Source organism: Meleagris gallopavo, chromosome 4 (genome assembly GCF_905368555.1).
Source record: "Meleagris gallopavo chromosome 4, MGAL_WU_HG_1.1, whole genome shotgun sequence".
NCBI lineage: Eukaryota > Metazoa > Chordata > Aves > Galliformes > Phasianidae > Meleagris > Meleagris gallopavo.
The window spans coordinates 20,191,133-20,217,818 of record NC_139407.1 but is presented as its reverse complement, the minus strand read 5'-3'; the positions used below and the strand labels follow the sequence as shown (position 1 = coordinate 20,217,818).

Genomic DNA, 26,686 nt, shown 5'->3' with positions numbered 1-26,686 from the left:
TTTTCTGTTTTCTGTTTAAGTACTCTTTCCTAGTTTGTATTCTATATGATTTCTTCTATTTTTTCATTATTTAGTTTCATAAATCTTTGCTATAAATATATCATTTGAGTTTTAGACAGTTAACTGCTTAACTGTGAGATAACATTACTGACTTTTAATGTGCATGTGTCATCTTCTGTGGCTTTGTCCAGATTACATATTTTTGTTACCTCTGAGTCCTTAATTGGTTTTCAAAGACTTTTTTTAACTGATTTTTTAATTAGAAGTTTGTCAGCACTATTATGTTAATAAAAGTGTAAGGGTCTGCTTTTGTAAGGCATTGCTCTCACTCAAATTCAGAGTCTTAGGAAGTCAAGGAAAGAAAATAGAAAGGGGAAGAGTCAATCTCTCCTTTTCTACTTCATTTTGAAATCTGGGTAAATTAATAACAAAGCCTAGCAGGCCCTCTGATCCCTAAATCTTCATTGCCTTTGTTGAAACAGGCTTTCTACATTTCAATCCAGGGCAGAGCATAAGCTGTATAAAGCCTTTGAAGTAGTTCTTTCTGGGCTGAAGCTTCCGTGAACAATGCAAGAAACTAGGTTGCTGAGTAGCTGGAGAAATTTCTGTCTGCCATGGCAAAGCAGAGCTCCCGGAGCACCCTTTGCACTTCAACTGTGAACCCCGAAGTAAAAAATGCATGTATAGAAATGTAGGGTTTGCCAGTACTGCCCAATACTATTAATGCCTTGGATTGTTTTTTGTGTGAATGTACACAGAAGCATAAAGGTGTGGCTTGGAGGTAAGCTTTAACACCACATCTTTTTTTAAAAAAGATGGGGTTGAAATATTTCCGTTTATAAAGCACATTAATTGTGTTCAGTATTCGTAATGCTGCCTCTTCAGTCATTATAATCAAATATCTGCTGCCAAAAAAGTGTAAGAAAAAATTCAGTATGAGGTATCACTATCAAGAAATAGTGAAAATGGCCATACAGATAAAGAAATATTGAAGATCTGATTGTGAGCTGAGCTACACTTTGCTTGTCCCAAAAAGCAGGATTCCTTATGAATCTGAGAGGTGCAAGGAGTTAGCTGAACTGGATTATTTCTCCCACAGGCATATTAAGAAATATAAGCATGTCTAATACACCTCTATTCCTGTATTCAGGGAAAAAATTGGGCTTTCCATAGAGTGAGAGCTTTCAGCTCCACACATCATTTATTCATATACTCTGTTACAAAAAAAAAAGAACCCAAAAAAGAAACAAAAAAAAAAAAAAAAAAAAAAAAGAAACAATAGCTGTACTACATTTCATGGATGCTTGCCAGCTCGCATACTTGCTGAAATAAACAATGCACAAGGGCCTTCCTCTGCCCCATAGTCAACGGGGGGCTCTTTGCCTACTGGTGATACTACACATATTTCAGCTAACTCAGCAATCTAAATGTAAAATCCAGCACTCAGTGATGCTCTCTAGAGAACACTGGGTCTATAAAACCATGAATGGATTACACTCATTCATATATGTAGTTTTCCCATCTCTGCAGGTGTATCAGAAATACTCTCTATTTAGTAGGCCATGTAAGTATGAATCGGTGGAAATCATTTATGTAAGATGGAAACAGTCCATCTTGGTTAAATGTTGTGTAGGGTAGATATGAAAGAGAAACAGTTGAGTAGGTAATTGATAATAAAATACAATCTTCGGGAAGGGCTGTGGTATTGTGAGCCCTCCAGCACTGCGATGTGCCCTGAACACAGTGATCCAGCTTGTTTGCTGAGGCCTACAGCAGCTGAGATGGCATGTCACTTCTGTGAAGCTGGTTTGAGGTGTGTTTTTAACTTCACGGAGGGGCATTGCCACAAGCATGAAAATGCTTCAGCCAGTGCTGTAAACTATGCTGGTATGGATTGATAAGGAGTGTGGTATGGCTTGTGTCTACTGTGTGACTGTGACAGCTGTAGGTAGAAGAACTAACTGGATCGCTCACCTGGTGACCAGCATAGCAGGCTCTTCTTGGTGCGAGGGATGAACATGTCTTGCCCAGGCTTATTTAAGTTGCAGTGGGTATTGGATAGAGAAGATGACTTTAGATCCCCTCTGCTCAGACAACATACGGCAGAAGAGACAGTTTGCTAGACTTGGTGTCTGCCTTTGCAGAACTGCTCAGTCAGTCCTGCCAGAGGAGAGGAGCTACACTGAGTCTGGTCTGTCTTGCACTTCTTCCATCGCTGTGACAGGAAAGACTCCTACGTTTACAAAGTCTACAAAAGGAGGTGAGAGCAGCAGATATCAACGTGGGGAGGGACCAAAGCAAGTTCTACACTGTAAGGCCACTTAATACAGTCTTGGGGGTCATGAGCAGTTGAAAACATTATTTCAGTCTAAAGTAAGGAAAGTCTCACTTCCAGCCTTCCTACATACTCTTGATTTTCAAGCCTTGGTGGTCTCTCTCCACTGTTTTCGAAACACAGAGAATGTTGAAGCTTACTATTCCTGTCAATGAAACCTGCTTATTTTATTTTAGAGAAAATAAAAATGAGTTGTGGAAAGTGCTGACCTTTTGCTTAACAGGTTTATCTGATATTTAATTGTGGAGAAATAATTATTTAATCAACAGGAGCATGCAAGAGATGCTGAACCAAAATACAGTGCAGCACATATAGAAGAGTAGACTCAAATAAAAAGCAGCTCTAGTTTAGAGTAAAGGATTAGAAGAACAACTCCCTGAAACAGTGTGTTAGAAAGAAGAAGAAAGAATATAAACTGCTTAGCTTGGGGATTGAGATTACAGTGGAGTTTCTTTAAGGAGCTCATTTGGTTAACTGCTATACATAATAAGATTTGCAACAAAGAAAATGGCAATTTTATTTCCAACATGAACGTTTTCAGAAAACTTTGAAAAATATTATTTTATTTTTCACTATTTGGAAGACTAGGAGGAAAAGTATTAAATTTAAGCTGTGAAAGAATAAGAAATATATTTTTATATACGCATGAAGAGTTTTACCCAACTTTGTACAAGCAGTCTGTGTGAGAGCCGGAAATAGAGTCCGGCTTTACAATGTGCAAGACAAAACACAACTTTGTCCTTTTTCTTCCCAAGACTTACTATTTCACTTGGCATCCATCATTTGTGGTGAATGCATGAAGTGACGGTTTGTTAAAGCAACACCTATGCAAAAAATGGGCATCAAATCAAAGTTTTGTATAGAACCAATATCCTACGAATTATATACTTAAGGATGTTCTCTATTTACTTTCGGTGTTATCAGTCAGAAGTTGTTTTCAGTATGTCGTTGCTTAACAGAGGCTGACAAGCTACAGTATTGATCTAATTGGTACAGCAGTAATCATTTCTTTTTTACCATGGATTCATGCAGCATGAAATGAATGAGTATTTGGGGATATCAGCACCTCTCTTTTTTGCCCAAGAATTGTTTTGGCAACTGATTCTCCATTGCCAGTGGCACTGTCAAAGTTGTTATAAGAAGCTGATCCAAGGGCCATTTTTGCTTGTATGGCGTTAAACAGGCAAATGGTTTTCCTCAATCAGTGCTGGAATTAGAACTACTCAACTGGGCTTGAGAATTGTGCACTGATAGATCACATGCGTCTGTCATGAGTGTTGTTCTACATCTACTAAATAGTTTTCTATTGACATAAAATAGTCTTCAAATACATTATGAGACCTGATCTGTTTAGTCTACCTCTTCTGTCCTGACTTCTCAAGATCAGTCTGTGACAATTTGACGACTGTTTGCATTTTACAAGCACTTTATCCTCTCTGTAGCTCAGAACTGATCATTGTGCTAGATTTAGCTGTGCAGCCAGTGGTCAGGAGAAGAATATACACCAGCCTATTGCTCGTCATGATAAAGCAAATAATTATTGGTGGTAACGTAAGGACATCTCGGGGTTGGGGAGAGAGAGGGAAAAGAACTTGAAATTAAAAAGATCACAGGAATATTTTTATCTCCACTGCTTCCTGTGAGTAGTTAAGTGAATCCATTTTGGACAGGAAGGCTAACAAGAAAGCTAACTTTTAGACTTAAATGAAATGACTTCTGGGAAAATACATGTTGTAATTTATATTTCATTCTTTGAGAGCCATTAGGAAAGTCACTGTTCTTCTGTGACTCAGGGGTGACCACGTAGACGTAATCCAAATTGGAAATGTAATATGAACACAGGAGAGATACCAGAGTTGAAAGCTGTGTTAGATAATCACAGATAATACATCTCTTCCACATTTATATATAGGTATATTGTGTTTATTCCGCTGTTATTATATTGTGCATTCAATTTTTTACCCAATCTAAAAATCGTTACTGATCTAATATGTGAAGATAATTAAAGTAAGCTGCAAATTTATTTGCTAATGAATTTATAATAATCAACATGCTGGCCAATTATCTTCAGGGTATGAGAGAAATTTCTTGAGAATAAGAACAGAGCAACTGAAGAGGTTTTATGGGTAGAAGAGATGGATGGACAGGAAAGACAGTTACCAAGGTTTGTTGTTAGAGAAAACTTGTCACAGAAGTATGTAGGGTGTGAAAATTAGATCTAAGGGCTGATTAACTCTCTTGCAAGTGAGTTTAAAGTGATCTTGAAAAATTAGAAAATTTTCAGTTTCTGCACACTTAAGTTAACTTTTCATTTCTCTAGTGTTGTTTCGGAGTTTGTTGTCTGTGGCTCTGCTCGCATTACTGAGGATGTAGCGTGACAGCTGCAGGCTTTCACATCTACTCACAGATTGTAGAGGACCAGAGAGATACCTTTCCTGTGGGGCTCACTGGCAGATGTCCTAATAGGGCAGAAGCACCCTTCACAAAATCTAATGTACTTAGAACTGGGTTTTTCTTACAAAAGAATGACAAAATATACCTGTAATCAAAAAGAATCTATTTTACTTCATCAGCAAAGAACAATATGATATGTCTTCTTGATTGCAGTGCCTAGTTAACAATATTGTGCTGTTCGTAAAGCTCAATTACTGCCAGGATAGAAGAAAACAACTTAATTAATAATGCCATTTAAGTGGAATTTTTATTACAGTACTTGGCATAGGTATTGTAATTAACAGGCATGAGGGAGAATATAGTTTAGTTGCCATTAATCACCTTTACTTTCATTATGTATTCACAAACTTTCTTTTTTTCTTTGACTTGCATTTGAAATTGAATATTGTAGTACTCTTGTCACTGGAATCTCTGTCAAGATTTCCAAGATTTTTTTTCTGCTGTGTTTCCAGCAGAGTGCCTACATTCTCTTCCTACTCTGACTCCTTAGGTTTCACATGGACCTTGGTTATGACTAATGTTTCACTGAGGTGTGTGGGTTGGAAATATGTTCTCTGTCTGCAACTGTGTGGCAGATTTTCACGTATTGCCAGGTTTATGTTCTCACTGCATTTCTCATTCTGTCAAATTAGAGGTGCTGAAGTAGACTAATACCTGTAAATATCACAGATTCAAAAAAAAAAAAAAAAAAAAGAAAAGCATCTGGGTCATGGCAACTCCCACTATCAGTACAAGCTGTGAGACAAAAGGATTGAGCCAAAAATGACTTGAGTATACTAATGGATGGCAGCAGGACATGAGCCAGCAGCGTGCCCTCGCAGCCCAGAAAGCCAACCATATCCTGGGCTGCATCCAAAGTACTGTGGCCAGCATGTCAGGGAGGTGATCCTGCCCCTCTGCTTTGTGCCGAGACCTCACCTGGAGCACTACATCCAGATGGGGAGTCCTCAGTGCAAGAGAAACATAGACCTGTTGGAGTGCATCCAGAGGAGAGCCACAAAAATGATCCCAGGAATGGAATGTCTCCCCTATGAGAACAGGCTGGGAGAACTGGTGCTCTTCAGCCTGGAGAATAGGAGGCTCTGGGGAGACCTGAGAGCAGCCTTGTCAGTATCTAAAGGAGATCTACAAGAAGGAAGGGAAGAATCTGACCCCTTTAGCAGGGTCTGTTATGGTAGGACAAGGGGAAATGGTTTCAAATTGAAAGAGGGGAGATTTAGATTGGACATAAGTGTTTTACACTGAGAGTGATGAGGCACTGACACAGGATGCGCAGAGAGGTGGTAGATGCTCGATCCGTGGAGTTGCTCAAGGTTCAGGCTGGTGGGGCTCTTAGCAGCCTGATCGAGATGCGTCTCTGTTTATTGCAGGGATCCTTAAAGATTCCTTCCAACTCAAAGAAAACTGTGATTCTGAATGTGAGAAATATTTTCAATTTCCTCTTGGTCTGTTGTCATCATTTGAAGAAAGTGCTCTGAGATTTTACAGTTTACTAAATCCATGTATCACAATGTATTGAAACCTGTGTTTTGATACACAAGAAGGGTGTTTTCCTCATGTTTGCAGATTGTACCAAGCACATAGGAGAACCAGATAAATTTTGCATGTTCTTAAGCAATGTATGCATACATATGCAGCTGTGAAAACAACCACAGTCTGCAGTACTATGGAAAGTACATAACTCCATTCTGTCTCACAGTTACCATCTCATCATAACAATCCTTCAGGCTTTTAAGGGAGGCTTTTGGTGTCTTTAATGCTTCTGGAGGCAGCAGCAGTGTTCTGCATCAGCCCTTTCTTCACAAGCTAGAGATTTGCATTATCAGTTCCAATTTGGTGGGATTTTGAAGTGTCTGCCTCCCAAAGTAGGAAACTGTGGATTAGGTACATGCCACTGTCTTGTTCCTGTCTAGAATGGACATCTCTACATCTCTCTTAGCCCCAGATACTGCAGACAGCAATTGCAATACTGACAATAGTACTGTGGGGGACTGAAAGGGTTGGCCTCTCTGCAGTGTGTGGCTCTACTGAATGATAGTTAACCTGTTATACTATATATTACTGCTGGACCTTGCTCTGGGAGGACAGAGAAGTAGATATCCCATAGAAATAAAAGGCAGTACTAAAGAGTGCATAGCCTCTGCTGTTAGAACTGCAGTGTGGGATTATGTAGCCATATAGCTGGTGAACGTACAATTATTTAGCAAGTAAAACCCATCTCCTAAAATTTCTGAGGTAGTTTAATAGCCAGAACAGATAGAATTCAGTAATAGGGAGAGAGTCCTTGAGGTCTGAAGTACCAGTCTCCTAGTTCTATTTCAGTACTTCATAACCTGCAAAAACTGACCTGTAAAAGCCAGATAACTGATGTTTGTAGACCATACCTTAGGAATAAAAGGTCAGACAACTCATTTCTGACTTATTATTTGTATGTGACAGTATTAAAATAGGCACGACTGCCCATACTGTTCTTAAGCTTAATCATGAAGCTTAATATTAGCGGTAATAATTCCATGGGTTTATGCATTGCAGTGATTTTCAGCTGTTTAGCAAACTTAAGCTTAATTCATGCTTAAGTTTTTTGTCTGTGGCTTCCATGGAAATTTGTGAGGTTCATACCATGTTTGGAGCAGACATTGCTGATGAGCTAGTTGTGTCTCCATAGCATGGAAATATTTATAATTTCTTGTTTATACCACTTTATTTCAAAACTGAGAGACAGGGAATGCCTAGTCAGAAAATGAGTATCTTACATTTCACCACCCTGTTGGGCTGATTGAACTAAAAACATTTCCAGCATCTTTCACTGAAATTGCACCACAGCTAAGCGCATTGAAATATGAGTACATTGAATGTACTTTTTTTGTTTCTAGCAACAATACTGTTATGGATAATGCCTTTAGCTGATGTTTTTTAAGCAAAAATCTTGTTACTGAGAGTTCTATACTAAGCACAAAACATCATAGTTACTATTTCAGGAGTGCAGCGTATTAACATTTGATTGGTGTTGTAGATGTTGCATGCTATTACTGTTAATGGTACTGAAAGTAAAACATTCATTGAGAAAGATAATCCTTACACAGAAGGATGTAGGAACCTATAATTTGCAGTCAGGAGGTTAAGAAAGACTTGACAAGATTTTGCGGGATTAAAAAAGTTAATCCGTCAAGGAGCATACCCATCTCTACTCCCAAAAGGGTTGTGTTCTAGTTATGATTTGCCACGAGGTTTTTGTCAATAGTCCTGTCACCCTTCCACTTTTGCCAGTGGAGCAGATTGAAACTCAGTAATCCTGGCAGCGTAACATGTGTAATGATGAAATACAAGACGACATGATGTCATTGTCCATAGGTCCTACATTTTGCTGTCATACTGCAGTGTACGGTTCCTTTTTAAACTATGAATGGTGTTTCCAGGAATACTGAAATGTCTTTTGAGCATGTTACATGGAGACATACTTCCTTCTGTGTTCCTTTTGTAATATTCTGGAAGATCCACAAGTTGTAGCAATTATTCAGCCTAATGGCAAATACTTGAGAAATGTAGTTAAATTATACTAGTTACTCTTTTGGATTAATAACAACCTTAGAGTAATTTGGAGGTATTGTTCCTATTTTATCAATGGAGATAAATACATACTACATTTAGGAGTAGTAAGCATATGTAGTACTTCAAATTTATGCTTAAGATATTTTGTGAAATAGAGGTGAAATTACTCAGATGATTTAAGTTGTTTGTACATACAAGATTTACAGACCTCTTTTCTTTGTTGGTAATTCCTATTAATTTCTGATTTGTATTTATTAAGGAGGAAGCTGGCCCTTACAGATGTGCTAGCCACACACAGATCTGTTATTTGAATTACAGTAGTGTTAAAGCAGTAGTTTAGTGTCAAAATTGCTTATTTTCTGTAAATAGTATCTTTGAGTTGCAGTCCTTTCTTGCATCTTGTGAAGAAAACTGCTTTCTCTGGTTTTAAATGCTTAAAAAAAAAAAAAAATTGTTCTGCTACAACCTGACTTAGATCAGAATTTTATGAATTTCTCTGTGCTTAAGCACTTTAAAGTTAAGTACGTGTGTCCAAATTTGCTGTGAGCAATCTATTTGATATTACATCTGTGATTCAGATGGCAAGTACATGTGGCTTTAAATACAGGTGTACTTCCCCCACTGCAGCAATTAAGCATGCAAGTTACGAGTTCTCCAAAGTAAACACGAACCATTAAATACGAGATCCTATATTTTAACATACATGCTATTTCAGAAGACTTCATTCACAAAACCAAAGAGAAGGTTGTCTCTTAGGAATTGTCACCTATAACAGCGTTTGTAATTTCCTAATCTAGGAATAGGAGGTATGTTACAACTGTTCAGATAATGCATTTGAAGCATTGTTTCCCTCAGTGGTAAAGCCAATTAACCAAATAAGGAGGAGTAGTTTTGCCTAAATGTAATGAAATAGGATCACACAAAATCATCTTCTCTAATGCCTCTAATAGAATAATACAGGAGGGTTTTAGGTAGTGAGAGCAGCTATCAGCTGTTGGAAAAGTTAGCCAGCTCCACAAGTCTCTAAGAAACTGCTATATTTACAATGTATTTAGATGGAAAAAACCCTTACAATTTATCACTATTATGGTGCAGAAAAGGTGGTATGATTACTTAAATAATACTTAATTGAAACCTGTAAAACAGCCAGCTGTGTATTGTTAACACTGTTGGGCTAAACACTAATCTACTTGAGTTTCACACAAGGTGTAACACAGTAATTTGCTACAATAAATTTGTCTTTACTTGTTAAAGCTTTAAACTCATCTGTTGTTCATCTTCTCTTTCATCTTTGAAATGCCAAGTTTCAGAGCAGTTCCTATTGAAGCATTTTTTGTTAGAGGATGGGTCTGCATTTGACTCCAAAGCTTCTCACAGTGCTAAGTGAGAGTTCTCTTTCAATTTATTTGCCAGGTTTTCAATCCCCAGCAGGGTTCTTTTCTGTCTCTCTCCTATTACTAATCTCAGGTAGAGGTAATGCTATGTTGATATACACAAGTTGGAAGGGAAGAAATTCAATCCTTGTTATTTCATTCACCCGGAGCCAAAACTAGAAGTTTAAAGCAAGTGCTCATCACTGAGCCGATATCTTTTCATACAGTAAAAGACTAATCAATTTTCTCCATCAGTTGTATAAGTGACTGCTGCTTTAGAGCTAAGACTCCCTATTCTCAAGATCAGTTATAGGATTTTATAGTTCAGTGTCATAGCTGATTTAGTGGGGATTGGGGGAAGAATGTTTAATCTGAAACTGTAATCCTACCTTGTTTTTGTCAGGGCTTACATAGCTATTAAAGAAAAGGAACAAAGTGGCTCGTTAGGCACAAACCGCTGGACTTACAGTTAGCAGTAGGGTTATCTTTGTATCATGGGTTTCTTCCATAACTCATTTATGATAAATTAATTTTTTTGTTGTTTTCTTTTTATTAGTACTATTTTTCATGTGCCTAGAGTGCATCTTTGCTCACAGGAATAGTTTTATAAATGCCATGTCTCATTCTAGCGAGTCCTCTGGAGAAACTGCTGTCATGGTATGTTATTGCAATCCACATAAAACATATTAATGACAATGAAATTAAGGATTCTCTATCTAGTAGCTAGTTTCTCCTCTGCCCTTATTTTTATTTCTGGCCCAAGCACAGAACTGCTTACCCAGTCATGATTCCTGGTGCTGTAGTGAGGAGCTGTATCCATGGGAGGAACTGAGCTAAAGAAGAGAGTAATATGGGGGTGGGAGGATGGTTGAAATCCCTAAACTGACTTAAACCTGGAAACTTTTTGCACAAGTTCATTAGTGTGTGCAGATGGATAGCTAATGCCTTACAAGGTCTTGAAGTAAGATGGATTTGTGAAAAAGGCCTCTTTGATGATGAACTCAGCATGTTCTTTCTGCTTTTTAATATGGAAATAAGTGGAAATTGCATGGTTGCAAATTGATCTGCATGTAGTGCTTGGCTTATGCATCAACACAATTGTACAGTTCATGTAGGTGAATGGTTATTATCTGGCATTGATCTAAGCCTCTGTGAAGAAATCTTGCAAAGAGTTTACAGGTTATTTTCTTTTGGCCTCAGTCACCTACCTTTGATCTCCAAGTGGACGGCTGTAATTGTGATGCCGTGAAGCCTAACAAACAGCAAAGGATGAGAAAACCTATATGTTGACTTGCACGTTCAATCAACTCGCATATGATCTCAGCAGGAAATTCAAAACAAAAGCTAATTTATGGAAAAATATGTAGTTCTAATCACAGTTTAGCTCGGTGGGGTTCCAAATAACACACTACAGTCTCTACATGCAGATGCTTTCATCTAACATTCCACATTTGGTAACATTCCAAAAGTTCTTATCAAACCTTATTATCATCTTTTATTAAATCTTACTACATTTCTCCTTATTGCGTGTTTGCTGTAATATTCTGTCATTCTTAATATGGAATAAAATAGCTTTGATCTTTTTTAGACAGTCATGAGATGGAAATATGCAACATGAGTGTTTAACTATATACTATAAAATCCCAGCTCGATGTGTCCTTTGAACATCACAGTAATTGACTCCTGTTTCTTTTTCCTTTTCATCAGACTGCACTTCTTTATGCCATCAATGTGCAAATAGGTTATGCATGATTGTATAGTGCCATTTCATTATTATTATACCCGTCAAGAAATTTGATGGGAGGTTTTTGTTTTTGTTTTCCTGCAATAAGGTTTTTAAACTAGAAAAATGCTTGGGCCCATTCATTGATGTTCTTGCCTAAGTGAGATGCTTCCAATAGATGTTGAGACGTGACATTGGCATTGCTTTTCTTTATACTGCTGTTTTATGAGGGCTGCCATCTAAAGGATGTTGCCGTAAGCAAAACTTCTGTTGGAGCTGTAGAAAAAAAATAAAATAGATAAGCGCAGACTGGAGCCTCAGCTGTTTTCTAGAAAGTGAGTTTAAAGGAGAATAAGGAAGGAGTTAAGAGACTGAAGGAAGAGAGTGAAGAAATGCCTGAAGGAATACAGAGAATTAATTATCATGCCATCTTAACTCAGTCTTGGAAAGTGTAAATCAGGGGAATTTTTTCCACAATGCTTGACAAGGAAATCATTGATTATGACTTTATTAGATAGAAAACCCAAATTTATAGAAGTTTTTCATGCCCTTCTGTGAACTCAGACAAAACAACCCTGTCTCTAAGCAGTCAGCAATCTAGTATGCATGTTCTCATAATTTCTGCACCTGTAATAACTTTCACCATCTTGTTAACTGTGAACAGTATTATCTGAGGGGGAAAGAAAAGGAAGGGAAAAAAAAGTGTGTTCAGGAGAGGCCCAGGATAATACCAATGGCTGTTTAGGTTATCATGAGGGCTAGCACATATCAGAGAATGGTGGGTGATCATAGTGAATGGCAAGTGTGAAACAAGCTGTAACAAATAGATATTATTTAAGTAAATGGTTACTGAATAACGATCTCTGTCTCTGTTGTAAGAAATCTGGATTCTCCCTTAAGCTTTGAATGTGCCTCACATAATGCTGTTGACAGAATTAGAACATTGTTATGTAAAAGTCATGGCTTGACAGCAAGAACGAGACATCTAGACATACAAGTTTTCAGAAGAATAAATGTTCCATTTCTTGGTAAATGTACTAAAAATAGTTACACCAAGCCTACAACACATCTTTCTTAACAGCTCAAATACAACTGTACTTTTAAACAGTATATAATTGACTTGGACTAGTTGTTGGAGAAAGTAAGTTTTTTCCATTGCAGATACCTGACACGTAGAATCATAGAATTGCTCAGGTTGGAAAAAAATCTTAAAGATCATCAAATCCAACCACAACCTAACCGAACTACCCTAACTCTAACAACCCTCCGCTAAATCGTTCCTGAGCACCACATCCAAACAGTGTTTAAACGCATTCAGGGATGGTGATTCAACCACCTCCCTGGGGAGCCCATTCCAGTGCTTAACAACCCTTTCTGTGATATCCAACCTAAACACCCTGGCACAACTTAAGGTCATTTCCCCTTGTACTCTCACCAGTGAGAAGAGACCAACCCCGCTCTTGCTGTAAGCACCTTTCAAGTATTGGAAGAGAGCAATGAGGTCTCCACTCAGCCTCCTTTTCCCCAGACTGAACAGCCCCAGTTCCTTCAGTCTCTCCTCGTAGGGCATATTCTCCAAGCCCTTCACCAGCCTTGTTGCCCTTCTTTGGACCTGCTCCAGCCCATCGATGTCCTTTCTGTTCTGAGGTGCCCAAAACTAAATGCAGTACTCGAGGTGAGACCTCACCAGTGCCAAGTATAGGGGCAGGGTGACTTCCCTAGTCCTGCTCACCACACCATTCCTGACACAAGCCAGGATGCCTTTGGTGTTCTGGAGGCATTCAAGGCCAGGCTGGCCATGGCTCTGGGCAGCCTGGTCTAGTGGTTGGTGAGCCTGCCCATGGAAGGGGGTTGAAGCTAGATGATCTTTGAGGTCCTTTTCAACCCAGGCAATTCTATGATAATAAATCTGTGATGCACCTGTTGGCTAGCCTTTTGAAGAAGCTTATAAGCATGCACTCTAAAAAATTGGAAAAAACAGGCTTTTTGTTGATTTAAGGAAGACAGAAATAAATAAAGAACTTATAACTTGTAATTCACTTATTTAAAATTTTAATTAACTGTTTTTAATTGACTCTTTGATCTGCAGCAATATCCAATGCATCCTATTATCTTAGAAAAGAGCAAATGAATGCAAATCACTGGCAGTTGATTTGCACATCTTCCGGTCCACTCCAGGTCCTTCAGAATAAAATAGCTTCAGATTCTAATTATAGCTGCAAGAAAAATATACGAGAGATAATTTTAAAAACCACTTCAGTGTTCAAATATTTCATTTGAAAATGTATTGCCAATGGGGAGATGAACTAGAAGACAATCCTTCAACAAGATTGAGCAATAATTGCAATTTACTTAGTTTAAATTATAATCTTTTTGCATTGCTTTAAATATAAATTATATTCACTTTACCTTATGTGCAAGTGTGCATATATATTATTCTATTAATTTTAGGGAAGCAATTTTGTAAGCCATAGTTTGAAAGCGCCAGCACCCAGAAATACGTAGAAGCAGCGGTCCTGGAAGATAAGTTAAATATCTTAGCAAGAAGCTCATCTTCAATATACCTTCCTGAATAATAAGACTTGATTACCATACCTTATAAAACACATGGGAGAAAGGAAGAAGGGTTACCAACATTGTTCAGTTCCTCTCACTAACTTCCCCCACAGTGCTGAGTATTTTATGTTCATAGAGCATATTCTATAGACTATCTCTGGAGATCTTGGGGAGGTGCTTGTTCCTTTGAAATAGCCAGATTTTTTGTTGTTGTTGTTTTGTTTTTTTTTTTTAATTTCTGCCGTCCAGTGTTAATTTTTTTATCATTTTTTTAAGAAGAGATGGAAGAATATTTGAAGTCCCTTTCCCAGTTCAGGCCAATTCATTTCTCAGTTCTGATTCCTTCTATTTAAAAGTACTCTCCTGTTTTTGAAATTTCTCCTACTCCCATAAAATGCATTGTCACCTTCAGAGTTCTTTCTCTGAAGAAGACGTTTACCAAATTTGTAATGTTGCCTGTTGGATTACTGGTACTTCAGACACATACCCTGTTACTGTCAGGCTACTTCTGTGATTGAACCCTCTGTTTATATGCATACAGTTTTGCTTATTCATCCTTATCACCTGCGTGTTTAATGCTTTCACTTCCACAGCATATAGGGTGTTTGCTATGTCCTTTGTTTTTTGTATGTGCCTGTCAACCATAGTACTTTAAAGAAAATAAGGTTGATGCTGATGGCTAATGAAAGAGCACCCTTGAATTTTGACTGATAAGGATCTCTGATTTTACTACATATTGCTACTCTTTCCTAGAAATAAAAAAATATGCTCGCTAAAAAAAGTGCTTACCAATTGTTAACCCCAACAAAGTATGTGTACACTCAGCTGTGTCCAGATTTTTTCTGTTGAGAGCTCACCTACTGGGTGACAGCTCAAAAAAAAAGTGACGGTTGCTGCATCCTGGATGCTGGAGGATAACATCTGTCTGATTTCTTTACCAATTACTTGTCTATTGTCTTTAAGTGATTTTCTGTTACCATTCTCTTCTGTATCTCTCGTAATTTTGGCAGAAGAGGCCTTTGAGCCAGCAAGCAAGGCAGTGAAGGGAACCTCTACCTAAGCAGGGCTCAGCATGTTGTCATCAATTCTCACTATTCTAGTTTTGTCACATAGTTAGGTAAATATTCCACTTCTCTTACTACCTATTAATAAGAGAACCTGTTTCTTTCTGGCTTACTGAAGAAAGTCTTGAAGAGGGTTTTGAAGTGATAATACAATGTGTTTCCTCAAGAACAGATTGCTTGTAAAGAGAATGCATCAAGTATAGCTCATTGAGAAATGAGCATACCAGACAAACAGGCTGACAGCCTTTAAAGAATGAAAGGGCTTGATAGAATCAACTTCTTTTTCCTGAAGCAGACTTTTGTAGAATGTTTTATGTAAGTGTGAACAAGTCGTGTTTTTTTCCAAGTATTTGTTGTGAAATGTATACCTAGCTGCTTTTTTAATTATTAAGTGGAAATGAAGACTTTGTAGGCTGTTTTCAAATCAAAGAACTAGACCTTGATTACAGAGAGTGAAAGGTAAGATCAACCAAGCTTGAAAAAGTAGTTTAAGATGGTTTAGAAGGCTTTAGAAACACTGCATGGTGTCAGATGGTAAGATTACTTGATAACCTGTAACGAACAACAGCATTTTTGTTGATGCTGCTATAGGCATAAGTGCACTCCTGTAATCTGAGCTCTGAATCTTTTGAATATCCCAGTCCTTGTGGCATGTAGGCCCTGTGCTGCTCTGGAAGAGTATAAAGGGAGGAAAAAAAGCTGAATTGTTCGTTTGATTATTGCTCATGTGTTTGAGAATTCAGCCGAATCCACCAGCACCACCCAGACACTGACTTTGTGCAAAGAGCAGCACGGATCCCAGAGGACTTTCTTCTGATGCTGCTTCTTCCTATCCAGTTGAAGAGAGTGAAGTCCTCATTGTTTACCGTTGTACTCTAAAGGCTATCTATAAAGCTGATAATCCTGGCTGCTAGCAATAAAAATACCACCTTAAACAAGTCTGTCAATCCCAAAGTTAAGTACTTTCTCAACTCCTATTTGGTAGCTAGAGGTTATTTTGCAGAATGGAGGTGTGTACTGAAATGGCAGAATAGGTAGAGAATATCATCATCTATTTCTGTGCTTAAAAAGTCATTCTGTTCCCCAGTGGGAACAGTCTTTCCAATCTTGATTAAGAAATGCCTCCTTTTTCTTATGGGACTGCGGACATGTTTGCAATTGTACCATTCCATGTTTTCACACTTTCCCTGAGGGTTCATCCCTTCTTTACAGCTGTGGGTCATTTGGATTGAATTGTTATGTTCTGTGACCACAACCATTACAAGCTGTTTGTCTCCTTGGTAGAGACATCTGGCATTCTCCAACAAGTCTTCGCTGCCATCAAAGATGTGCCAGTATTGCAAGTTGTTCCAGTGTTAGTACCCTTACTGGTTTGGTAGCCTAATTACAGGCTCAGAACTGGCTGCTCTGGGAGGGATCCATTGTCATCATTATTGTTATCTATTACCAAATAAATGCCAAACTGAAGAGGAATGAACTAGAACTGACAGCCAATTCAAAATCAATAAACTGCTTTACATTGGATTTGCAATTAACAATTAACAGCTGGCAAATGGAAAATACATTCCTCCTTTAATTTTGCTTCCTGTATCAAATTCTTTATAGAGAAAAAGTGGACTTGCCATTTCTATGAACCTAATAGAAAAAAAATTCAGAAGTAGAGGAAAAAAAGTTGAACTTTTGACATCGTTATCTCAAAGGTGGAAGAATCTCTTCATCCTTTTCTAGGCCTGAGGAAAACAAGCCTGTACACTCCAGCAGTCTGCCTGAATCATTCCACCTCTGCAAATTCAGGACTAGTTCATAACATTTGACTTGACAGTCTCAGACCCTTCACTGAATTGTGCTCTGAATGTATGGTTACTAGTACCAGGTACTGCTTTTTGGTTGTGGAGCATCATGAATTTTTAGCAGGTACCTCACTGTCCTCGTAACAAGGATGGAGAAGGATTTAAAGTTTGTCATTATTTAGATGACTGGCTGAGAAGAGAACAATTTAAAACCAAAACTAGAAGCAATGCATTGATAAAATAGTACTTGAATTTGTCTTAATCAGTCAATTTACCTATTTTTTAGAAGTTCAACGTCTCTAAGGTAGTTGAGCTCTATATCTTGATATCTTGATCCTGTACTGACTGGCATAATTTTTTCATGTTGTTCCTTTTTGTTTGTAGTGAATGAGGCTTCTGTAAATTCCACAGAGCTCTCTCAAAAAGATGGTTGAATTATTTAGCGTATTAACACGCACTGTCAGTTTTGGATTGTCTTTAGAACTCTCGAGCAACATTTTTGTTTCGCATTTGTGAAAGTGCTGCATGTATCAGCCTGCTCATTTTTATTAAATGCTGTTTACTGAACTTGGTTCTAGTTCAGTGTTAAAGTTGAGAGAAAAATGGTGTTTTTGTAAGATACAACTGTTAGCACCTCTAACAAACAGCTACGGTGCAATGCACGTAGGCACAAGCACAAAGAGAAGGTAATCGTCACTTATCTTGTAGTAACTATATTTTTTTGAGATGTAATCAATATAGATCCCACGGTTCTTGCTTTTGAAGACCTCGAATTCCAGCTGTTTAGGATTATGAGGGAATGGCTAGAAGGTCATGTCAGGTCTTCCCCTTTTGACCTTCCAGCAGAGAATGAAGAAGTGCAGGGCACATACATAGTACCAGCAGACAGATCTGATAGTGGAGTTCTAAGCTGACGTGATTGGTAAGGATGCACATCTAGAAAAACCTGTTTCAAAATAAATGTCACTTTTTTTTTTTTCCTGTAAAATACAGGAAGCAAAGTGTACCAAGTTTGAATCATGAAATATTTAACTATTTTTAGTTTTTCATTGCTGCCAGTGAACTAATATAACAAATAGTTGAATTTGATTTTTGGGATTTTGGTGAAATACATTAAACAGATAAAATCATCAGATGATTAATAAACAAGAATTTCAGCTAAAGTATGGCTGAACTAGTAGTGACTAATTTTAGGAATGTGCCAAGAATGGTGGTGGTCGTATTTATGTTTTAATAACAATAAGAGGTGGGAGGGGAAAAAAAAGAAATAAGATTTTAGGGTCACGGAAGATCCTACATTATCAGGCTTTGACAGGCAATTTAAAGTCTGAAAAAGTAGAGTAATACTAGAGTCAGAGACTTGGAACAAAGAGAATATGTCATGTCTACTAGGCATTTCAGTCTTTGAAGCATTCAGTAATAGGTCTTTGGGTGTAATCTGTTGTTTTGTTTTGTAGTGGTGAGGGGGAGAGCTTAAGGCAAACACCTGGTAAAGATGGTCTTAATTCTGCAGTGTTTGCTGTCTCTGTAACTAAACTACCACAGTGGTCTGTTTGTCTTAAGAGTTGCCATACTTAATACAGAAAGACTGCAAGATTAGAGATGAAACTAAATAGGATGAAGAATTGCTTATCTTTAGGATAGAAGGAATGAATAACATCGACTATAGCAGTGATCTATTTCAGGGGCAGAGGTAGCAGAAGAAACAAGATGTAGTGAATCCTTGTATGATACACTGATGGTCAAAAAACATCAGCAGAGAAAAATTTTCCAGTGTATTTTTACTCCCTAGTAGTACTGAAAGAGGATTCCACCTTTGGAGTTTGCTGCTGTTGTTGAATAAGTAAACTCAAATTATGCTGAAAGCAAATTAGAGTAATTATAATAAATTTAATAGAGTCACTGGAAGAAAATGAAGCAGACCATCAGATAGCAAGAAGTTTTAAATGTTATGTGTATCTTTTAAGATAATATTTTTTCCCTATTTTTGCTCATGTAGTTTAGCTGTGGGGTTCAGAATCACAGCATGACTGAGATCGGCAGAACCTCTGAGTCGATCTATTCGAACCCCTGCTCAGGCAGAGCCTGTGGGCAGCCTGTGCCTGTGCTCTGTCACCCACACAGAAGCGGTGCCTGATGTTCAGAGGGAGCCTCCTGTGCTTCACTTTGTGCCCACTGCCTCTGGTCCTGGCACTGGGCACCACTGAACAGAGCCTGGCTCTGTCCTCTCTGAGCCCTCCCTTCAGGTATTTATGGGCATTGATGAGATCCCCTTGAAACTCTACTTCTCTGAGCTGAACAGGCCTAGCAATCTACACCTGTCCTTGTAGTAAATGTGCTCTAGTATCTTCATCATCTTTCTGGTCCTACATTTGACTCTCTCTACTCTAACTCTTGTATGGGGGGCCTGAAACTGAGTGCAGCACTCCAGGTGCAGCTGCAGCGTCACCAACACTGAGTACAGTGGAAGGATCTCTTCCTTCAGCTTGCTATCAACACTTTACCTCATGCAGCCAAGAACACCGTTAGTCTTCCTTGTGGCAAGGGCACATTGCTGGCTTGTGTTCAACTTGGTGACCACCAGGATTTCCAGGTCCTATTCTACAAAGTTGTTTTTCAGCTAAGCAGCCCCCAGCATGTACTGGTGCCTGGTGTTATTCCTTCGCAGGATTTGTTCATTAATCCCTGGCGGTGTCAAGGTTCCCTGGTAGTTCCCCTAACACCAAGGAAGGTTGGCTCTGGCTTCTATAATTATCGTAGAGCTGAACATGTTGACCTGATATCATCTTTTGATGAACGTGACTGTGGGGAATTAAGCACTTCAGAAACTACCTTACATGTTTTCATTATCACAGTAACTGAGTACCCAGCGTCTCCAGCTCTGCTAATGATCTTGGCTTTGTTCTGTAGACTAGCATGCAGGATGTGCACAAAGCTTAAGGTTAAACAGAGTGTTGTTGACAGAATGGAAAGGAGTGTTAATGTTTTAGGTTAGCCCTATAATGCCCACAGAAACTTCCTTCCTCTCATGTTGTTTTTCCTTTTTGACTAGCCAGAACAGATCCGTGCACTGCAGAAATCATTTCAGTACGTCACTTAGAAGCTTACTTAAATGATTTGTCTCTTTAAAATGATAAAAAAAAAAAAAAAGTGAAAGGGCATAATTACTGCCTACCCTTTTGAACATTGATTTCGGACCGGTAAAAGACTCAAAATGAGAATGGTGAGCTTTTTGTCAACTGCATTCACTGAAAGCACTGTATCGTTAAAGGACAGTGGTAGTAATTGCTTAGTGCCATTGCTAAGTTGAACTATTATTCTGTGAATGCTTGTTCCTGTAATTTAATTTTTTTAATGTATGACTTTTCCACTGCAGAGCGTGGAAAGCCATTATTTGTGCAATTTGTCTTTGTGGTTAAGAGCATCAAATAAACCGTATCCTTTACCACCAGCAATGCATCTGTTTGGCCTCAACTGGCAGCTGCAGCAAACTGAAAATGATACTTTTGAGAACGGAAAAGTGAATTCTGATACTGTGCCAACACATCCTGTAACAGTACCTGCTGGAGAAAATGGTAAGTGAAGCACACCAATTTCTTTCCTTCTGAAAGCATTTCCTTCTCTGAAAGCATTTTCTTTCTTTGTGTTTTATTTACATCACCAGTTTTTAACATTTTTCTTCCAAAACTTTGTTTATTTGAAGTTCAGAGCCTTTGAAAATAATAGTAATTCTAAACAGACCTGCAGACACTAAGCAGGGGTTGTATTTCAACTGAGAACACCTGAACTAAACATGTGACGTGAACAATGAATCCTTGGTGGTAATCTTGATATAATTAGGAAATCTGGTTGTCAACCAAAATTTGTCTTGGGAATTTACGTGCCCTGTTGGATGAGGACAGAAAACATCTCATTGCAACCACACAAGTTAAACTGCCTACAACAACCTAATGATTGTTTGGGGTCCTCAGGGGAGGTGAGATAGTGCTGAGGCTGGCAGCGACCATCCTTCTTTTGGGACCCAGGCTGCAGAAATGACCACAGCAAAGCCAGGGTCCCTGATGTGACAAGACACACTGTTTCATAAGGGGGACCTGATGTCATCTTTGTGGATCTCAGTGAACTCTGGATAGTTTTCAGACTAAAACATTGTTTTTGACAGAGGAACATAATCAATCCTTTTCTGAAGGGTTGGCACCACAAGAGGTTCTGCAGGGGAATTTGCATATTTTCAAAGCTTCTTTATTAGTTGTGTGTAGGTTACTTGTGACCAAGGAGCTTCCTATTGCATGATGACCTTACTATTAAATACTACTTGTTCTTTTTTTTCTGTAGCCAATGAGGGTTTTTTCCTTTTTTTATTTCTCTCTGAAACATAATAAGTCACTTTTAATATGTTCATGTGTTTTCTCAAAATGTCTTACATGTAATACTGAGCCTGAATCATCCAGCCAATACATAAAATAAAATAAAAAACTTCAATAATTTTGTTGTAGGAGCTTTTAAAATACAAGCCATATAAAGAGATTATTTTTTATCGACCTTTTTCCATGTTGCCCTTTAAGATTCTCAAAACATTTAAGAGCCTATGCACTTTTGGCTAACAGAGGCTTTAAAATCAATAGTTTTTGAATGGAAAACTTGATTTAAATGGTTGATGAATGCGGTATTTGCTTCATTACAGAAAAATCCATTTTCCCTTTCACAAGGTAGAGCTGACCTCCTTACCACTAAGGAGGAGGAAGCATCTGCCAACACTTGACATCTTGAAAATTTTTCAAGTTATCACAGCTCCAAGTTATAGAAATAATACAGCTTGAATCGTTCTTTCTGTCATCTTTTTAAACACGTAAAACTTCTCTAGTAGGACTTTTTCATTTCCTTTACCCTACCGCCTTTTTCTTGTACTTGGATATTCATTATCTCTTTCTGTGTTCTTACTTGTTTTGAATGAATAGCAAAAAGGTGCTGTACAGTTAATGAATATTGATGCTGAAGTGCAGCTCATCATTCTCCGGTCTTCAGCTTTGAGAAGCCAATGCATTTTCCTATTGTAAAATAATTTGTTAAATGTTTTTTAAATATAAATTGTTTTTTCCCCCTTGGTATTTTTTTTTTAATAAATTAAAGCCTATTATACTTTGCCTCAGAAATAGAAGAAAATAACAAGTATATCAAATATGTTTTTTTCCTTTCTTGTGTCCTTAAATACCATCCAAGAATGAGGTTAATTTCATCTACTGCTAAAATGCTGTCCTCTGCAGAATATAGTAAGTGGTCATTTATCAACACACGTCAATACTAAGCAACAGTTGAACCAGAGAATACACATTTTCAACCACAAAAGGAAAGTTAAGTAGAAGGTGTGGTGATGACTAGATAAGAAATTTAAGGAGGGAACCCTCATACTATCATGCTAGTTACTAAAAATTGTAAGGAACAATTGCTAAAGCCTTGATTTTGATACCTTGGCCATTCATTTTTCATGAGTCTTATCTGAATTTGGAATGGTCCAAAAAAGTGCTTGCTTTGGTCAAGAAATAGTAGTACTCTGTTGAGTGGCTTGGATCCTAGATAGTTATTTGCCATTCAGAAGTACAGATACTTTGTGTGATGAATGAGTAAAGCTTAAATGTTAAAATGCATTCTTCTGATCTCTGGAGAAAGTTCAGCTGTGGTTTGCCTAGAAATAGCTAGTCATAAACTGAAAGTAAAAGCATGTGAAATCATCGTTGGATGCAAATAATTTGTTAAATGAAGCTTGAATCTCTGAACAAGCCTTTTCTTTTTTGTTTGTTGCTTTTGTGGATTGTTTTTTAGGTGGTGGGGGATTTTTTTTTGTTTTGTTGTTGTTGTTATTGGTTTGTTTGTTTGTTTTTCTTTTCCTGTGCTTTCCTCTGTTCAAATAGTAAACTGCTGCCAATATATCACTTGCTTATCTAGGCAGGCGTGATTCAGGGCTGCGTAAGGTATCATAAGGATATGTATTTTCTATGAATAAAATGAATTTTATAGGGCACTTCAGGTTCTCCAGAGTACTTTTTTAGCCATGCTTAATCACATCACAGCACTTACTTGAGGTACCTCAGTGCTTTATCTAGTTTTATAATCAGGCAGCAGAAAAGAAAGGTTAAGAAACAGAGAACTGAAAATTTGTTTAGACACCATATTCTAACACATGCTAACATTTCATACATTACTGTCTTTATTTTTTTTGCATCCTATAAAATCAATACCTTATAATATATGCTTAATTGTTGGCTTGTTTTTTGTTGTTGTTCTTTTTGTTTTGTTTTAAGTGCAAGGGAGAGGAAAGATGTATGGGGAAAAGAGCATTTCTTCAGTCTTGATTCAATGCTGTTTTGAGATTATACTCATTGAAATACATTATACTTGCTGCAACCAATAGATATTGAGGGTTCTTTTTATTTATAGTACAGAATCTTAATTAAGCATGTAGTAACTTTTAATTGTTATGTTCATTTTTTTTCTAAAATTGTAATTCAAAATTTGTTTTTATGGAGAATTTTGATTTCATTTGTTGAAGTAGTTTTTGCAGATTATATAGCAGTGTCTCTCAGAAAAAAAAAAGAAAAAAACCTCTAAATACGAGGTTATTCAGTGGAGTGGGTGAATATGCTATTGATTGTAAATCCAGCCTTGCAACCTGATATTTTAATTAATGCTGCCTACGAAGGATAGAAAATGATATTATGTGTGGCACTATAAAGTAATTATTGTTCAGCTTTTTCATGTTTTGATTATGCTCTCATTTTTATTCTCTGGTGTAGATGCTCAGATCTTTACAGAATATTTTGCACCAATGTATAGAATGTTTGCAAATAGGGAGGGAGAGTTTGGCTTCATGTAGTTTTTGATATATTTCTATTTTTCTCGTACATAAATTAAATGTTGTTTATTGCTTCAAGTATTTGTTTAGATTAAGATTTTGTCCAGTCTAGTCTTACACAGTAAGAACAGAATTTACACATAATACATGTAACAAATATTTGATCAATTAATTGTTATACATCAGATTATCTATATAATGAGTATTTAATATAATGCATACATCATAAGTATATGTGGTACAGCAAGTCATTTTGTAAATTATGTATTAGTAGATTTAGTAATATACTTGCTAATTTTGATATAAGTATTATTAACCTATAAATACTTAGTGTATTTGCTATTATCTTTTGGAGAGGTGTTGGGAAAGAAGTTTCGGAGGTAGAGAAGAAGTACTGTGAAAGAGAAAATATTCAAGAGGAAAGTTATTTTAAAAATGGATTTCATGTTTGGAATATTATGTCATTATGGAATTGTGTGAATGAATGTGACATTTCGTATTTGGATTTAAAGCTTTGGATTTAAAGGTCTGTAGAAGAACTTTTATTAGTTTAGAATGTGAAAAGGAAATGTTGAAACTACTGACATTTTCTTGTGCCCGTTTCCCAGAAGGGAAAAGGACTGGTTAATGCCCCATTCTAAGGAGGACAGAAAGCTAGTGATAATTTTGAGAGGTAGTATGATGTTAAACAGGTATGTGGCAAAAGCATGAAAGTACCTTGGTTTTGGTTAAGAAAATGAGGGCTGATATGATCATTACCTGCTAAGGAAAATTGCTGAAGCCCAGTGATAAACATTTCTAACATATTGGGCAAAACATGTGTTTGAAAATGCTCACCTGTTCAAGCTATCTAGTTCATCTTTTCAGCAGCAAGAGGTAGTTGTTTTTCATTTCCAATATACAAACAGCAGAAGTCACAGATCAGTACTGCAAACAAGTGTTTATTGTTTAGTGATTACCAGGCACCAATGTGTGAATTTATACAACAAAATGTGCATCAGTTTGAAGAAAGTGGTAAGAAACATTTAAATAAATTGCAATATGTAGGTTGTTCCAAAAAGAATGCCCACTATCTATTTCCATGGAAACTACAACAGATACAAAGAGCACAGTAACACTACTTGATAGAGCAAATTCTCAACTATGAAACACTATCTTTCAATATAGTCACCACCATTAACTATGCATTTTCACTAGCAATGAAGAAGAGCTTGCGTGCATGCTGTGTGTATAAGAATCTGCACCAGATGATCACCGTTTCACAACTGCTGTGATGGAGTCGTTGCTAGGAAAATGTTGCCCATGCAGTCTGTCTTTCATTGACCCAAACAGATGGAAGTCAAAAGACTATTTGATAGTGCAAATTCTCAACTACAGAACACTATTTTTCAACATAGTCATCACCGGTCACTCTGCATTTTTGCCAGAGTTGAAGAAGAGCCTGCATGATGTTCTTGTAAAAATTTGCACCAGTGGAGGTGACCCACTGTTGCTGTCACCACTGCTAAAACATACCCTCTCACTGCCTCACTGTGCTCGTGTCTGCTGTTTGGTCTCCATAAGCATTCAGAAAGCATTAATGAATGCTGATGAGTTCAAGTTTTTCCTCATGGAGGAATTTAGTGACATACCTTTGCTTCATCCACACTTTTATGTCAGACTCTGTTTCATCAGACTGCTCCTTTGCTACCATCTGTCACACAGCAACAACATGTAATAGGATATTGGTGGGAAAGGTGCAATCTCTACTACCCTCCCACCGACATCCACCTCTGATGTTATTTGCCAGCATACTAAAATAGCAGACATTAATTTCAGAGCAGACCTCATAAATACAGACCTATCTTCTAGTATAAAGTATAAATATTGCGAAAGGTTAACTCCGAAGTTAGAAAAGCATCAGCCTTATCCTGAAGAGAGTAAAAAAAAAAAAAAAAAAAAAAGTTTTCTTCCAAGATCAGATATTTCACTGATTCTTGAAAGCAGAATGCTGATCAATATGATGCTCCTGTAAGTGCGAGTGAGATGTTTTCAGCAACTATGAGGGTATTGTGGTATAGCTCTGGTGGTGATATGAGCCCCCACTCCAGGCCTCTAAGTAGTGCTTCTGTTTCTAATTAATTCAAAAGCAGCCTATGTTCATCTTGGATGCACAGAAAGTGGAGAGGATCAGTCTGTGACCTCACCTGGCATTTCAGATTTTAATCTAGTTGGGTTTTTTTTTTCCAGCCTTAAATGTTTGCAAAAAGGTTGTGTCAGTTTGTTTCCTCAAATGATGAATAATGTAGAATTTGAACATAAAAGACAGGGCAGCAGCAGAAGTGTTGTCAATTCTTTACAACACTTGTAGGCAAACAAGCAAGCATCATTTGAACGTGCTTATCACATTCAGATGCATTTCATTCAATCTTTATAACAGACTAGCTGCTGAAAAAAGAAAATGAATTGGTAAAAAACTCAGTGAGCTGTAAGGTTGTAACTACAATTCCATTTTTCTTTATACTGCTTTTACACAAGACTCAACTTGATGAGCCAGCTACTTAATTATTTAGCCTGGAACTGATATGTGTTGATAGACAAGTTCTTTGGCAAAGCTTTGTTTAGGTCTGGTAGCACTGAATTCTGTTGGGTTGTAGTAGCCTTTGACCCTGACTCCATCTTCCAGGAGCACCTATGTGCAGCGCATGGCATGGAGATGGTCCCTGGACACAGTTCTGGGCCTTTGGCTTCATACAGGCTTTCATGCATACCTTACTAAGCCATCCTGAATTTCAAAGCTGCTGGTGGCAGTTCGTCTAAGCCCTTTTTAGTGTATCAGTCTTAGTAGTTCTGTTTCCTGCAAATCTAGTAGGTGAGAAGATGCTCTCCCAACTAAGCCATTAATCTTTGACAGATTTTAAGGTCTGCGTATGTGGTAAGCCAAGTTGTCTCAGACCTGTGCTATCCATAGCATGCGGCCCAGCTCCCTGCAGTTATCAGCTTGGGTTGTGCG

General features: G+C 37.6%; 1 protein-coding gene across 10 annotated transcripts in view; it reads left to right on the top strand.

Annotated features, from left to right (window-relative positions):
• The window catches only part of TENM3 (teneurin transmembrane protein 3), a 399,330-nt gene that overhangs the window by 285,901 nt on the left and 86,743 nt on the right, over positions 1-26,686 (top strand). For all 10 annotated transcript variants that reach the window (XM_085222460.1, XM_085222461.1, XM_085222459.1 and 7 more), the window contains one exon: positions 20,297-20,419. In XM_085222460.1, the coding sequence (XP_085078586.1) occupies positions 20,297-20,419 (123 nt within the window). The remainder of the gene's footprint in view (positions 1-20,296; positions 20,420-26,686) is intronic.